Source organism: Pararge aegeria, chromosome 7 (genome assembly GCF_905163445.1).
Source record: "Pararge aegeria chromosome 7, ilParAegt1.1, whole genome shotgun sequence".
In the NCBI taxonomy this organism is placed as follows: domain Eukaryota; kingdom Metazoa; phylum Arthropoda; class Insecta; order Lepidoptera; family Nymphalidae; genus Pararge; species Pararge aegeria.
In genome coordinates, this window is record NC_053186.1 from 12,261,862 (window position 1) to 12,278,527 (window position 16,666).

Genomic DNA, 16,666 nt, shown 5'->3' on the forward strand with positions numbered 1-16,666 from the left:
AAAGACAGGAGCTCCGTTCAGTGAAGCTTAGTTTAAACCGAGGAGTACTTAAAAATACATTTGCGTTCGCGTGTTTCGGCACTTTAATCGTGAAATTTAAATGACTTTATACTTACACCGTTGACCGATTTAATCGGCATTCTTGTTTCTAACATTGACATTCCTTGCATTAACCATGGGCCACGAATTACGACCTCGCGTTATATGTTCAATTCTATTACATTTCAAGCGGAACGCCATCTATTGGCTTTTTTAAGAAATATATAAAAATAGTATATTTGGATGAATACAAGTTCTGTAAATGTTTTTATTGCAAATAGAATTGAATTGTAAGCAAGGATAAAAGATATCACTTTAATAGTATTACTATACGAAACTCTCATTTTTAGGCTTACGTAACAAAATGGTAAAACAGGACCCTTAGTATAAGAGACAGACAGACAGACAGTCTGAGGACTGTCTGTCTGTCTGTCTGTCACCAGGATATCTCATGAACGATGATAGTTAGACAGTTGAAACTGTCTCAAATGATGTATTTCCTCTTTGCCACTATATCAACAACTAAAAAAAAAACTCTCTCTTCTTAGTCGTGCACTCTTTGCAGAGTGGTCGTGGATGCTGCGATGAATTCCATGGCGACAGGCGTCATTGGATTGCATGGATTCCCGGCTCCAGTTTTGGCGGTTGGTAGCGTGTCGAAAGCATTCCACCACAGTTGTCTGGGTCAACGATTTCACCGTATCTCTCCAACGAGTAGGTTAAAGCCCCCCCCCTCCCCCCCTTGCCCTAACTAAACTAAAAAAAACTTTTTTTAAAAATACCAATTAATTGACGATCAAAGCAGACAACCTACCTGATGGTAAGTGGGAAAACCGCTTGTATCGCTTATATCGCCTATAAGCAGAGTAACACTTGGCAGGGCATGCAAGGCTCACGAACTACTAATATATAGTATTGCAGTGACACCCTGGGGTGTAGGTGTTAAGCCTCATATGCCTGCAACTAAACCGGCAAACGCAGACCGCAAATACTGCTTGGCGGCAGAAATAAGAATAGCGGTAGTATTTCATTGAACCAGCTCTGTATGATAATACTGCTATAAACGAGCGTGGTAAACCCCTGAATGACTCTAAAATAAGGATTAGGTATTATGAAACAAGAACGTTAACAATAATAAAATAATAAAGCTTTAAGCGATGGTAGTAAGAAACGAGAATGTACACGATGTGAGACAGTACATCTACATACCAACTAACGACATAATGAAGATGTCTCGGATTGTGCATTAAATGTCACGACATATCTCACTTGCGATTACAGTGAACTGTGAAGCGGCAAGATATCTTTACATTTTACCCGTTTGAATCTTGTAGGATAACAGTACCGAGATTTATACTGTGCTGAGCTTTGTTGGAATCTGTTTAGTAAAGTTGCTCGCACATTACAATAGGAGTCCGCACTCGGCGAGTCGACTGCATCGAACACGTCCGCTGCGGTCAACTTTTGTGACACTATTTAAACTTTCAACCAACACCGTGGTGACGTGGGCGGTGGTCTCGTGTGTGGTGTGGGTGAGAAAACGTTAACTGGTATAAATAAATATCATAAATGCAAAAATGTATCACATGGTTCTTCCTTTAAATACGCAGAAGCTTACATACAATTAAAGAATAAATGTTGGCTTAACATTGATTCATTTGATGACGGCCGATTGGCGCAGTTTGCAGCGACCCTGCTTTCTGAGCCCAAGGCCGTGGGTTCGATTCCCACTACTGGAAAATGTTTGTGTAATGAGCATGAATGTTTTTCAGTGTCTGGGTGTTTATATGTATATTCTAAGTATTTATGTATGTTATTCATAAAAATATTCATCTGTCGTCTTAGTATCCATAACACAAGCTACGCTTACTTTGGGGCTAGAGGGCGATGTGTGTATTGTTTTTGTAAATTTATTATAAAGTCAACATATATATATTGTAAAGTCAACATCTCCTGAGGATGCTCCGGTTTCGGAGCGAAACGTGCGTAGAGGGTACATTGCGGAAGATCTGTTTGGTGTGGAGCATAAGGATTGAAAAAATTATAAATTACATCATACAATTTCTCATGCTTTTCGCGGAGTATAGGAAATTAAGCTAAATTTTCATAATATGTCAAGCGATAAATTCAAAGTGAAGTAAGTAATTTATTTCAATTAGTTTATAGTTTCGGTAGTAGATAGTTGAGAGAGTATGTATGTGAAATGGTGTCGGAACGGTTGTTGGGTTGATAAATGATTTTAGGATTTTAGGACACTTTACATCTCAATAAACCTAATCATATCATACAAGAGCTCTTATGTAGAAAGGCTTTTTGTGACAGAGTTCGTCCGAGGCAGTAGATACGATCGGCATGCTTATTTCTGTCGCCTAGCACCTTTGCTTTGCTCCCAGACTGACAGAAAATCTATGTAGTGATAAAATAAAAAGCTTCATTAAAACTTCAAAAAATTAAAAGATTTATTAAAACTTCTTTTGATCTAGCTCCCATCCGCTTAGAGTGTTTAACGCACGATAAACTGCGTTCCAGAAATGAATGAGATTTTAACTGGCGACAGAGTCACTTAAAGAGAAAAGAACAGACAGAGATAAAACAAACGGTCCAAAAAAATACTAGGTAATGTTACATTAGTAACCTAGTATTTGTAACTTGTATTCCCATCCAACTAGTGCGAAATAACGTTTGTAAAAGACAGACGTATGATCATTGATCAGTTAACATAGTTACGAATTAACAAACGGCTCCAATCAACCCAGCACTAACACATCTCTCCTGCCGTATCCAGGCAAGAATCTGGCAGCCAAAAAAGGACAATGGTGATTTTACGTCAAAAACGAATCGGAGGATGTCTTCACACATTTCCGATGGGCACAGATCAACGAGAGCAGTTTTTTATTCTAATCTTATTTAAAGAGCGAATTAGTTACTAATGTACAAGCTATATAACAATGGTAAAGGCAAGTATCTAATTATATTAAAATTTGAAAAATCCAACAACATCCGCATTTTCAGACCATCTTAATGCATCTTACGTACAAAGCGTTTTGCTATTCGTTTTCTTATACACCGCAAAGATCTAGAATACCCTCTCACTTAAAATTGTATCACCTACCATATACCATATGGGTACGCTCAAATTAAAGTGAGCCTTTTCGAGGAGAACTCCAAGACCAGCGTCAACCCTCTGGGGTCAATATATTTAATGAAATACTCCTCAAATACAATTAAAACTATATTATGTTGGTATGATATAAAATATTCAATATGATCGATATTTATGTTCCTACAACAGATGAGAAGATTAAGGAGCGCAAAGAAATAGATTTACAAAGCGGGCTTTTTCCTTGCCTAGTCTTCGCCTATTCATCGTAGACTTGAAAGAACCCATATTAAGTAGCATGATAGAACGAGGAAGAACCATAAAACGAGCGGGCCCGAATATGTGTAGTTTGACTCTGATACGTGAACCAGCCCCGGGCATCGCGTCGCATGCAGGTACCAGAGTTATTCCAACCTATTTCAAGTGGCCCTATCTATTCGCAGCCGTAAAATAAAACCTGTGCGATATTAGAATCGGGAATTTTCAGTGATTCTTTCGAAATCCCACTGAAACGAAGCTTTGTGCCGGCATACTGCAAACCAATTCGATTTGTCATCGGTCGTGTCATAGCTTTGGAGACAAAAGCTTTTGCAATTACGTAAAACCCTTAAGCATCATCAGCCTGTTAACTTCTCATTACTGAACAGGATTTCTCTCTCGCAGGAAAGAGAAAGAGATTAAGATTTTACTCTCTAGAGAATACAACACGCGTCTAAGTTTGTTGTGGGCTTTTTCTTAGACCACGGCGCGTTTGGAACCCTCATAGCTTTGAATTTACGAATCCAGTTAAAGAATCTCACTTCAATAACTACCTATACATATTTTATGTATTGTACGCATCAAAAATTCCATCTAAAGGCCTATAATTTAATAATAATAAAATAAAATAAAGGAATATATAGTAATCTATATTATAAATGGGAAAGTGATAACATGGGCTACTTTTCATTTCGACCAAATGTACGGTTCCGTTTTGCATAGATGTAGTTTTGGAGGTCAAAGAATAACATGGACAAACACATCCAAATTTTCATGCGAACGGGTAACAGTCAGCTGTTGTTGTTCTCGGTCCGCGTTTATTCCGATTGTTTAAAAATCCCGTAGGAACTGTTTTCCTAAAATAAAAACTAAACTATCCGTTCAACTAACTCTATGCCAAAAATCCAGATAATTGGTTGCTTTGTTAGGATGTGAAGGAAGGTCAAACAAATAAACAAACACGATTTCGCATCTATAACATTAAGTAAGGATAAAACGTAGGCCGAATGTTGGGGCGTCGTATGTGTGAACAATAATTATTTGATTTCGTAACGTCGCACAAATAGTACAGCTCCTAGATTCTCATCTCCTATATTGGAGCTGGATTACAAAATAATCCGTGAGGCGAAACCATTTCAATTATACTATTGTCGGTGATTTAATCAAAACCGCCGTCCTCCTAAACCCCGGAAAGTAACATGAAAATACGACTTTTAAACAACAACTAAAAATAGTTAAAACCAAAAATCTAGAACAATCCACGGGGCTAGTTAACGGAGTTTCAGTCGGCTTTGCAAAAATTCCATTAGCGCTTAACCGCTTAGATATGTCACATATAAAGCGAGTCTTTTGTAGTCACCGAGCGCACTCAAATCTAGCTTTTATTACAACTCAACACGATTTGTAATCGCTTGTGCAAGTAGTGTGGAGTACTGATAAGCGCGTTGCACATAGTTCTAGGGTTGAACCAAATCGGTCAACAATCCTTACGTATAAACATGTTGTGTTTATTTTTGTTAACAGTCATTAAAAACAAACATTTCATTATAATTTTCACTAAAATATGGAGCTGAGAACGTTAAGGTTTATGTATTTGGCACGTTAAATGTGAAAATAATAGATCGACTCTTATTATTAGACCCTTTATATGCCATCGTGCACGTAAAAATGTACAAAGTTTAGAGGACTATGGTTTTTAGCAAATTACTACCCATTAACTAATCGGAAATAGCTTGGCTTTGCTCGCTTGTAATATTCGTATTTTTTTTTTCGTTCTTATATATTCCAATTATTGACTTATTTCCTGAGGTAATAAGCGTGAAAGTTGCGGCTTGAAAAAACGACAAACGAACCAACATACTTTTCAGTGTATGATTGGTTTGTTGGGAATGAAGTACCTTATTATTAAAAAAAATCATTAAAATTCGTTCCACCATGCTTAGGTACTAATATAATATTATAAATGCGAAAGTGTGTTTGTTTTTTTTTTCAACCTAACTACCAATCAACTTGATTTTGGCAGAGTTAATAAAAAATAAAAGTTTTAGTTGAAAGGACGACAGAGTAACATAGACTACTTTATATCGCGGAAAACAAACTGTTCCTACGGAATTTTGTAAATAACCGTAATAAACGCAGATGAAGAATGCGGGCTACAGCTAGTTTTAGTATTTGGATTAATGAACAGAATTGCACTTCATAGATCTATCCCATAAAATTAAGAATATACAGAATCCTCATTCAGCCTCATTGTGTCCAAAAACAGTAAAAACGCCCCGCGCACGTCTCACTTTACACCCGCGGAATGTTGCTAGCTCACGAACTTTTTCCCATTTTATGGTGAACGTTTAGTACATTAGAGGTTAAATAATTACTGTTTACTGCTAAACGGTACGAAGTGATTAACCGTTTCTTCGAGAAACCATTCCAAAATGGAGTGGTGGTGATGACACGGTTTCTATGTTCATAATTCTGAGATCTATCGCTACGGACTCTGCACTTTTTAGAGTTCAAAATGTCCTTACACTAATAACTTTATCAACTTCGGTCCATTGCTCTGTTGTCATAATCTTAAATAGGTATCGGGCCGCTGCCAACCCTGGCCGGTAGCGGAGTCGGGGTGCGTTGATATTCATTATTATTCAGTTAGCGCTGCAAATATTTCTGCGGCCACGTTTGTTTTATGAGTTTATCGCGCTCGACGCGACGTCAGGGCGCTCGGGACGTTCTTTTTGTTTTATTTGTTGCGATTTATTTATTCGCGTCGCCGACAGGTGGCGCTGGCGATCTGTGCCCGCGATACGTGTAAACTGCCTTTAATAATTCATTCAAACTTTTATTTCCCCGCGCAACCGGCCGTACCGCAATTTGTTTTGTTTTTGACAGTGCTGTATTTTTTCTCTACCCAAACTTAACATATCATCATTATAGATTGAAAAGTGATTCCGTTTGTCGATTACCTGAAATGCCTGGCTAAAAAAAATTTCGATAGAATTTGAATCTGAATAAATTAGGACACGTAATATTTCTAAGACCGGAAAAATTTACGCTTTATTAACGAAAACACAAAAAAACGTAACAAATGCAGACCGAGACGTGGGAAACAACTTGATATTTATAAAAAATATAGATATCATACTGTTAGCAATTTTATTCTCAGACCGCGTTACGGACTACTGTATTGGGTTAAAAAATTAAGCTAAAAATTAACGGTTTTCTTACAGCACAACTGTTGCTATATTTATTTCACAACTAAATAACTGTGCAATCAATTTAATCAATAAATCAAACAATTTAATTAACTTACTATCAAAATATTATTAGTCTTTATTTGCGTACGATAGGAGTATTTTCTGTTCTTTAATATACACTATAAACAGACATACTTGACGTTTACATAGAACGTAAGTTTGTTGTGGGCTTCTTCTTAGACCAGGCCGCGTTTGGAGCCCTCGTAGCTTTAGTGTTAAGTTTTAGAATGTGGTTATCGCCATCATCTCACTACAGTGTAATTCTTATGTACGCATCAAAAGTGCCACCTATGGGCCTACTTGAATAAAGATATTTTTGACTTTGACTTTGACTTTCACCTACAAGATAGACTTGTTATTTTTTATTTCAATAACATATTTGATTTAACGGTCGGATTAATGCACCGAGCGTAAAAATGTAAGCAGGCATCAACAAAAGTTCACGTTTAGTTGAGGAAAGTTTTCCATTAAAAAAAGATTTAAAAGTAGCACTTTCGTACTTTAGAAGGAGCCTTTAGCGGTGGGTGAAGCCGGAGAGCTTAAAGCGTAGAAAGAAAACAAAACTAAACTTGGCAGTTTTGCCTACATTTATAAAGAATTTTCCGCTTCGAAAGATGCTGAATGCATTCTGTATCATACAAAACGTTAATTGGGGCCGATTCAAGATTATAAATTATCATAAATGATCTGCAAATATAAGGATACATACGAACTGTCCATAATTAAGTTCGTTTTTTTATATGGTAAGTGATGATTGCAGTCAGGTGGCAGTGGGCTAACCTGTTAGGGGTATGACAGTTTTATTAAACATTTACCCCTAATCAGTGGCGTGCATAGACGGTATGCACATGGTATGCAGATTATATAAAATGAAGAAAATCTCCGGTACGGATTGAATAAAAAACTTAAGGGGCATTGTAAGAGTTATACAAAGCTTAGGTACACTTAAGTATTAACAACTCGTACAGGGGATTTTCTTCATTTTATATCATCTGCATACCCTGTGCATACCCTCCATGCACGCCACCGCCCCTAATCAGTTTATATACGACATCGTACTGGAACGCTTAATCGTTCGGCGGCCCGTCGTTGTCGGGAGGGAAGGGTTTCATGGGTTTCATAGACTGGTAGCCACGGCAAAAGTAGAACTCCCAGTATCTACTTATAATCAAACAAGCTGGCCATGTGAGAACATTATAGAACGCTCTCAGGCAGGCAGGCGGGAGGTTTCCTTACGATGTTTTCCTTTACCGCAATGAAATATCGTACTTAAAACGCAAATAACTCCGAAAAGTTACGAGGCCTAGGATCAAACTCGGTCCCAACGAAGGAACCCGAAGTCCTAACCACTGACGCACCACTGTCATTTAAGGCATCATATAATACATTATAATGCCCCACAGGAATAAAAAATTTATATGCGGAAAAACTCCCGGTTTGATACTAGTATGTTAATAAACTAACTACATATATGGTATTATTCACATAAAGGAAGTTTATTTTTTAATTACTCATTTGTACCTAAATAATTGTAAAACAACATTTTAATTTTTAGATTAAAATTATAGCTGTTACAAGAACTCTGATATCGATATTTAAAACATTGTTGAAGTATTCCTAAACTAAAAATGTTAATCTATAATACGCGCCACGACACTGAATATTCGCCTGAAGCCAGCGCAAGTGGAAAAGCCGATAGCGTACCACTTCCAAAGTTTATTTTTTAAACAGTTAATAAAATTCAAACGAAATCGCACGAGTGTATTTCTTCGGACGGCAAACGTTCATTCAAAGTGGAGCCGAAGTTTTTCACGGCGAGGCGGTCGAGGTAGCCAATTAGGCCGCGGCTAAATGGGCCTTTTGAGTTTTTATCGCTGTATCTTTGGATTAGGGTTGTCAACCTTACTACAAATACGAGTGAAATAATGCGAAAATAAGTTATATTTCCTCTCCTTTGTAATTTAGAGCTCCCTAAAAATACCTATGCCCAGAAGTGCTTGTGCTAATAATGTCAGCTTTTGCGTTTAAATGAAATCTCCATTTAGTTGCAAAATTGCTAGGGATCGTCGTAATGGTAAAAATAATGCATCAATCTTTATTTGTTTCGTAAGATGGCAGTGCTTTCAGCTCGATAGGTTTTGCTACTGCGTTACTTTTATATATTGTTATTTTAGCAAAAAAATATTTCATTAAACGCGTATCAAAGTTTTCTACTCTTTTTCAGTTCTTCACCGCAATTAGCGCTTAAAGTGGATAAAGTTAAAGAAGAGAATTGACAAAAAAATTGTCTACGTTTGAGCGCACTTCAATACTCCGGTACTTTGACTAATAGATACCGATTAGGAGGACCAAAAATCCGACCTTGAAATTATTGGCTACGTAAGTAAATAGCGTCTTAGTTTGTCTTGCCGCAGAAATCGTTTTTTTGAAATAAAATTGTGAGCAAGTCACCATTTAGACAGTAGAAGTAGACATATCATAAACTAAGTTTATTGACTTTATCGGTGGGACATCGCATATTATGTGGAATATAAAATGTTAATAGTCAAGAAACACTTACCGGGTTTAGTAAGGGGTTGTTTGAGATCGTTGCTCGCCAGCTGAGGATTCTCTTGCACCTGTAGAATAATTTATAAATATTATCCATCGCGATTTACTAAAGAAGAGAGAGAGGGGGGTCGCGGGGGATACCTTTTATTCTTTTCTATAAAAATTCAATCGTTTATAACTCACTTTTCGTTTGTGTCACTGAAAATAATTATATTATACCGACATACTCCGCATTAGATAGAGTGTCGAAAAAAGAAAAAAAGGGAAGACTACTGCAAAGTTAGATGTCTTTTGAAAACCGCAACTTTGCACATATAATATGCACCCTGGAGATGGACATAGGAATTTTTTTATACTCGGAAAGCCCCAATGATCCCGGTGTATTAAAAAAAAGCAGGTTTTTTCCCATATACAGCTTGACATCTAAACTAATACTAGTGTCATTTTGCAAACAAAACTTGCATTCTGGACAAGGAAATATTTCTTTTTTATAAGGGAAAAACTATCATTTCCTTCGAAATGTTTAGAAAAGCAGAAAAAAACGCGAACAGGTTAGCGGAAAACAGCTAGTTTTATTTAAAAATATTAAAAGTAGTCTCATTTGAAATGCCAGTCAGTACTTTCTATTGGTAGCAACACTACGACCGGTTTCAAAGATTTTACCGCGAACAAGTCGTCAATATAACCAGTGGTTAGTCATAAAATTAATGTAACAAATATCTTCAGTCTATAACAGTCCACTGTGTGACTAAAGGCCTGTTCGAACGGGAGGGTTGGCCCGTAATAACCTGGCTCCTCTGTATAGACGGGCTACTGATGGTAGAAGTAGCACAGAAGACTTTGCAGCCCGTTCTCCGGTATATTCCCTTAGCCGCCTCGTATGACACCCATGGAAACTGTAGCTGATTTGCCATCACCCAGTGGCGTGCACTTCATACATTCACAAAAGCACTGCCTAACCTAACATTTTTGTATAACTCATAAATGCGAGGGATTTTTCCATTTTATGGCATCTTCCTTTTTTATGCATACCCTGGCCAAAAACCCTGTGCACGCCACTGCCACCACACAATATAAACCTACCCTATTGGTGAAGTGGTTGAATATGAACTTGTTCTCCAGTTCTTTCCTCGGCGTAGCTGCAATCACCGACAGCGGAGTTGGGAGTGACTTCATTTCCTGTCAAAAGTTTGGTATTGTTAAAAAAGTTACGTACTTATATTGTGGAGACTTCAAAGTTATGTATTCGCCTTTTGGTAACTAAATTCATTAATGTTCATGTTCCACTATGGATCACTAGTTTCAAGATTCGATTTCCGGGTCAAGCCAACGGTTATACTTCTTTAATGTGTTTATTCTTAGTGTACTTCTCATGTGATGTACGCATCGAAAGTGCCACGGGTGCTACGGGCCTTCTTGAATAAAGATATATTTGATTTTGACTTTGACTAAAACACAACACTTTGAAATTAATATAATTATTTTATTAAAGAAGCAAGCTCAAGAGAACGTCCCATTTAAAAATTGATTCAACGGTTTAACCAGCTTATATAATAGTAGGAATAAATTTGCCTTTATTTCCATAATATTTGCCTCATTAGTATTTCATAATGGCATTAATTAATGAACTTTGTTATAGTTTAATGGCATTACTAATAGGTAGCAGTTCGGTCGACTTGCTACTAATTTACATTTGAAAACCTCCTTTATCCGTGAAAGCCGTTGAACATTTCTCAAAACAAATATACAATTCAAAACTTTACGGCGTTTAAGTCTCTCTCTCTCATTTATGTAAATAAGCGAAGGAGTTATGAAGTCGAGCCGCAAGTAAACGTTATCGGAAACTTTTTACTCATTTTCCAGAGAATAGAGACTTTAAAGAGAGATTTCTGTTTACGAGAAAGCACAGAGTAAATACATTCCTTATTTGCAACAGTGATGTTTTCAATATTAGTCAATACTAACATATAATATTTTGAGCTTTTATTATATTACACACAGTTTCCTTTACCGATTTCGACCAAGAATCATTTTAAATTTTCAAACATTTGAGATTCAACGTGGCTAAAATCTACGTGAGCTTAGACTAATCTGTACCTTGAATACTATTGTTTATATATAGTTGTCACATTATTTATGATTACGCATTTTAGCAATCGGATCTTTGACAGTCATTGCACTGACATAAAAAAATAAGTTAAATTGTACATACCTTTAATATACTTTCTATTGGTGGTTGACTACTGTCGATGGTATTCTGTAACAAATAAAACATTTTGTTCAGGAAAAAATTCTACGACGCAGACAACCTTCAAAAAATATTTAACCTTTATAGAAAAAAGCAAACAACAACATTGAAATCGATCAAAACGGCATTGGTATGTCAAAGTTATTCGACAACTTTCTCGAATTCAGCGAAACCCTATTTACGCGTATCTACAGAAAATAAAAACTTGCTTCATTAGTTCAGTCGTTAGCATGTTAAAACGGGTCAAGAGGTCACGTGTTCAATTTCCAGGTCCGGCAAAATATTTGAAATAGTTATCCAATTGGGTAACTCGTTATAATCACTAACAAATATGTGATAGTTAATCGTTAAGAACCGCCAGAAAAAATATGAGAAGCGTGGTGGGCGTCTGCCAGTGGCGTGCATAGAGGGTATGCACAGGGTATGCAGAATATGTAGAATGAAGAAAATCGCCAGTACGACTTAGAAATACTTAAGGATAGGGCTTTATGCACGCCACTGGCATCAGCCCTACAACCCTGTCTCTTATGAATAAGAAAGCGTTGGTCTGCTAATCTGTGGCTGATATAAATACACTGATGACGATGATGATGATGTAATACTAAACCAACCTAAAATTGCAACCGCTAAACGGAGAAATAAACCAGCGATAAGACGTCACTAGATCGTAAAAATGGAACTATTTTGCAGAAACTGGGAGAAATAAAACTATTTTATGGCAACACATTATTACTACTTAACAAGTCAACCGATTAAGCTTTTATGCAGTCGTGCGGTATTAAATTTACGATAATGCGGCTTCGATTTATTTTTAAATACTACATTAATTGTTGCAGACCGATAAGTTATTTATTATTAGCAAAGCGATTTTAATAACCAAAGTGGTCAGACAGAGTAGATAATCACCTCGTCGTTTCTCATGCCCTAATTAAGGCCTTCGCATCTTTAACAACTCACGAGTTGCCCTTCGTTCACGCAGCAATGGTAAAACGTGATTATGTGCCTAGATTTAATATAGCCTCGTGGCTGTGTGACTTTTTTTTTAACTAGCTAACCCCTGATCACAATCCCACCTGTTGATAAGTGATGATGAATTCAAAGCCGGTAGCGGGCTAACTCGTTAGGGGTATTGAACCAGCACCCCTAAACGCTTGCTACGCGGCAACGTACCGGAACGCTTAGTATCTTGGTCGCACTTCTTCATTACCACCCACGTCGATATTGTTAAAAAGTAGGAAAGTGACAGGCTACATTTTATATCGCCATTTTCAGGGAACCGCCTGAGTATCGAATTCGATTGAACATCGTTCCGAAATTGTTTCGACATATGATATTCGGCACTGCGACATTCAAATCGGTCAATCGGTTTTATCGCTACATGTCAAAGGCACACACCGTCGCACACAAATAAAATGCGGTCAAACCTCTTCTCGTGTCGGGGTTGAAATTAGTTTTGTTGTACAAGAGTGGGAAGGTGTTACGTGATCAGCAGCTTAGAACACAGTAATATTGTTTGTAAAACATTGTACAAGCTAAAGTTTCTAGGTCACAGGGGTTGTGCCACTCTTGAAAACTAATTTTAGGTGACTAACTTCGGAAGTTAGCGTCGTCGGAACAAAGAACGAAGCACCGTGCACGCTGCGAAATTGACGTTGATACTAAATATTACCTTTGCGAAATTGGTTTAGGGTTTATCCATCAGCCATAATAATTTACAAGCGCTAGGCGTGTGTCTCTCTTCTAAGAGTGAAAGATAGCTCTGATAATAATAACTGAGAAGCAAACTTTTGATAAAACTTCCGACTTTTTTTTTTAAATTAAATATAAGACCTATTCTTATACCTACCAAATAAACATAAAAAATTTGGAGGAGTGCGACTAATGCCCGTTTTCACTAACGACGAACAAGGTCTTATTAAGTAACGCCTAATCCAAGAAGATTCCTCGGCATACATGAACTTTTCACCTAAGGGTTGGTGAAACACTGTATTTCTATAGACATCGCCTAAATCATTAGGCAATCCATTTAGGCGATTCCTCGGTTTAGTGAAAGCGGGCATAAGACACCGTGACACGATAAGTTTTATATAAGAAATTATAAAGAAAAGTTTGTTTCGTTTCTTGTGGTCGATGTACTCTGGAACTACTGAAATGATTTTAATAATTGCCAAAAAAAATCTATTATCCAGAGAGTAACATTGTATCACACGGAGACAAACACACCCAAGCACCTTTCCATCATGTGTATTAAATATAATAAATAGTTTTTATTCAGGATCCATTTCGGATAAACAAATATGAAAATAAAAAGCTATTTTCCTCACTAATATATTTCGCTTTGTCAACGCCCGACGGAGGCTTTTCCCCAGTTTTCCATTAAGATAGGGGGAAAATTCATAGGTGTCTCATGTTTTATTTATCTTTTTAGGCCAACTCGCAGTTATCTAATAAGAAAATAATGGTTCGAATTTTTTGTTTAAGTTACCTTGAGGCGGTTAAAAAATTGATCCCTGACTCTGAGAAACTAATTTACGAATCCTTTTTAAATGAATAACAATGGTGAATATTAAAGTATTTTCCTTTATGATTGCTGTAACATAAATTTTTTATCTGCTTAATAAGCGACAAATCACCTCGTCAGTCTAGTGGTTAGTGTTTTCAACTACGAATCAGGAGGACCTGGGTACGAATACCCAGGTGGGGCAGAAGTGTATAAGCCCGCGAATCCAATTGAAGCAGCGCGGAGGTTCTCAACATCATCAATCAATTGACGGGCACTCATAGGTGAAGGGGTATTTCTGTGTTTCATTATCGGTTAACATCTGAAATTGTGTCAGAGATCCTTTCTTACAACGACTTTTGGTCATCTCACGTTTGGCGTGATATGGTTATGCTATGAGTACAAATTTATTTTGTATTCATTTTTCTCTCTTTGTATGAATTGCGCTGACAATCTGACAAGCGAAGCGTGAAGCGCCATCAAACGAAATAATTGATCCATATACATATTTTTCCTTAAAAATTATTAATAAATAAATAATTAGGGAGAGAGATGGTTTTAGAGCATATACCCGCCGCACTGTTCAATTGCTGGTTTGTGGGCTTTAATGACATGTCAGTGCTAATGACCAGGACCGATGGCTTGAGGTGGTCTTCGAGGCACTATCAATTCCTTCTAAGCTTCCTAAGCTCCTTAGTAAAGAAAAAAATGCATGTAGAAATACCTAAAAATATTTTTTTAGTAGTAATAATTGACGGATCAAACCGATGGGCAACACGTCGCAGGGCATGTAAGGAACACGTCCTATGTATGACCAATTTATCGCTCTGAGTCCAACTACCTAAGGGCGTCGGGGTACTCCGGCAACCACACCCTTCAGACCGGAACACAGAATTTCAACAGTGCTTGCTTTTTTTTTTTTTTTTCTCAACAAGTTAGCCCTTGACTGCAATCTCACCTGGTGGTAAGTGATGATGTAGACAGCATCATCACTTACCACCAGTTAGTAGCGGGCTAACATGTGTGGGAGTATGGTAGTCATACATCTAATCGGTTTCTACGCGCCATCGCACCGGAACACTAAAACGCTTAGCAGCACGTCATTGTCGGTAGGGTAGTAACCAGCCACGGCCGAAGTCTTCCACCAGACAAAAAATAAAAAATTTGCTTAACGGCAGAAATTAGCATGCTGGTAATTTGTACTCCCCCGGATGAGCTCCGTTACAAAAAGCTGTACTACTATTAGATGTTATTAAAAATCAACCATAAAAATCCGAGATTTTAAACCTCCCACAATTGAATATACAATTCAATAAAACCGCGCGGCAAAATGAAAGTTGCGGCTTTAAAATCTGTCGCCGGAAAAAACCGTAGTGCGTTTCGCTTTTATTTATTTTCTTGAATCGCTTTGTGGGGCCGTTTCGTTATGAATGCGGTATAACATTAAGCTTATTTCAAGTTTAAACTTATTTCGAGTTAAATCGATATAATCATTTATACTTACTTAATATTAAAGAAGATTTTTTTTTGTTTCATTCTGTTTTTGTACCGAACAGGCTCAGAATCTTAGACTGCATCATCACTTACCACCAGGTGAGATTGTAGTCAAGAGCTAACCGGTAGCGGAATAATCATTTATTATATAAAAAAAATTTTATGCACATGAAGATAATTTTAGAAGTTCACAAGAACATTTAAAGCAGTTGTAGTCCATTTAAATTTATAAAATTGATAATTCCTCCAAGTGTAAAAACACTAATAAAAATTATAAAAAAAAAAAAAAAGTTTTAGTCCGTTCACATCTAGCATATAAATGATAACTTTACGAATAGGAGAAGTTAAATAGACTATGAGGAATAAATAAATAAATAAATAAATATACTACGACAATACACACATCGCCATGTAGCCCCAAAGTAAGCGTAGCTTGTTTTATGGGTAATAAGCTTATACTTATAATATACAGATAAACACCCAGACACTGAAAAACATTCATGTTCGTTACATAAATATTTCCAGTTGTGGGAATCGAACCCACGGCCTTGGACTCAGAAAGCAGGGTCGCTGCCCACTGCGCCAGTCGGCCGTCAAAGAAAGAATCACGACTTTCTGATAAATCTCACCCAAATGTTCGATGATCTAGAGTCACTACATAATATAAAACCAAGTCGCTTCCCACTGTTTGTCCCTAGTATATAGCTTGGTATGGGCATGGGCATCGCGGATATTTTTTTTAGTCTCGAAGGATATCAGAAATTCAGCGCAGACAAATTTAGCGGGCGGATGTTAATGTTCATTAAAGCTGAAGATTTTTCTTAAAAATACTTACTTGTGATTGAACCCCATTCGGCAATCGCAAGGGAGGCGGTCGGTGCGCGGTTGCGCCCGTTGAGCTGAGACCCTCGCTCTGTGAAGAAGTACAAGAATAAAAGATACTTCTATTAGCTTCAGACGAATAACTAATTATTATGGTAAAATTTTTTTTCCAGATTTTTGTATTCGACAGGACCTAGATGATATGATTTTTCTCAGGTATGTCAGAATTGTACTCAGGTTTCTTTAAATCTAGAATGAATAGGCATCTTCATAGCGATGCCGTCCCACCCTGGGACTGCGATAGTGGTCAAACATGAAACTGTATCTATAAAAAGAACCATTTTTATGTTTATAGACTGATTGACTGACTGCGCTTGACTGCTATCACACCTAATGGTAAGTGA

At 37.2% G+C, this 16,666-nt stretch overlaps 1 protein-coding gene across 1 annotated transcript in view; it reads right to left on the bottom strand.

Annotated features, from left to right (window-relative positions):
- The window catches only part of LOC120624883 (AF4/FMR2 family member lilli-like), a 69,591-nt gene extending 53,273 nt beyond the window's left edge, over positions 1-16,318 (bottom strand). The window contains exons 1-4 of the mRNA XM_039891645.1: positions 16,276-16,318; positions 11,411-11,455; positions 10,282-10,377; positions 9,209-9,266 (exon numbers count right to left, since the gene is read on the bottom strand). Coding sequence (XP_039747579.1) covers positions 9,209-9,266; positions 10,282-10,374 — 151 coding nt within the window. The 5' untranslated portion in view covers positions 10,375-10,377; positions 11,411-11,455; positions 16,276-16,318. The remainder of the gene's footprint in view (positions 1-9,208; positions 9,267-10,281; positions 10,378-11,410; positions 11,456-16,275) is intronic.
- Positions 16,319-16,666: the final 348 nt, after the last annotated feature.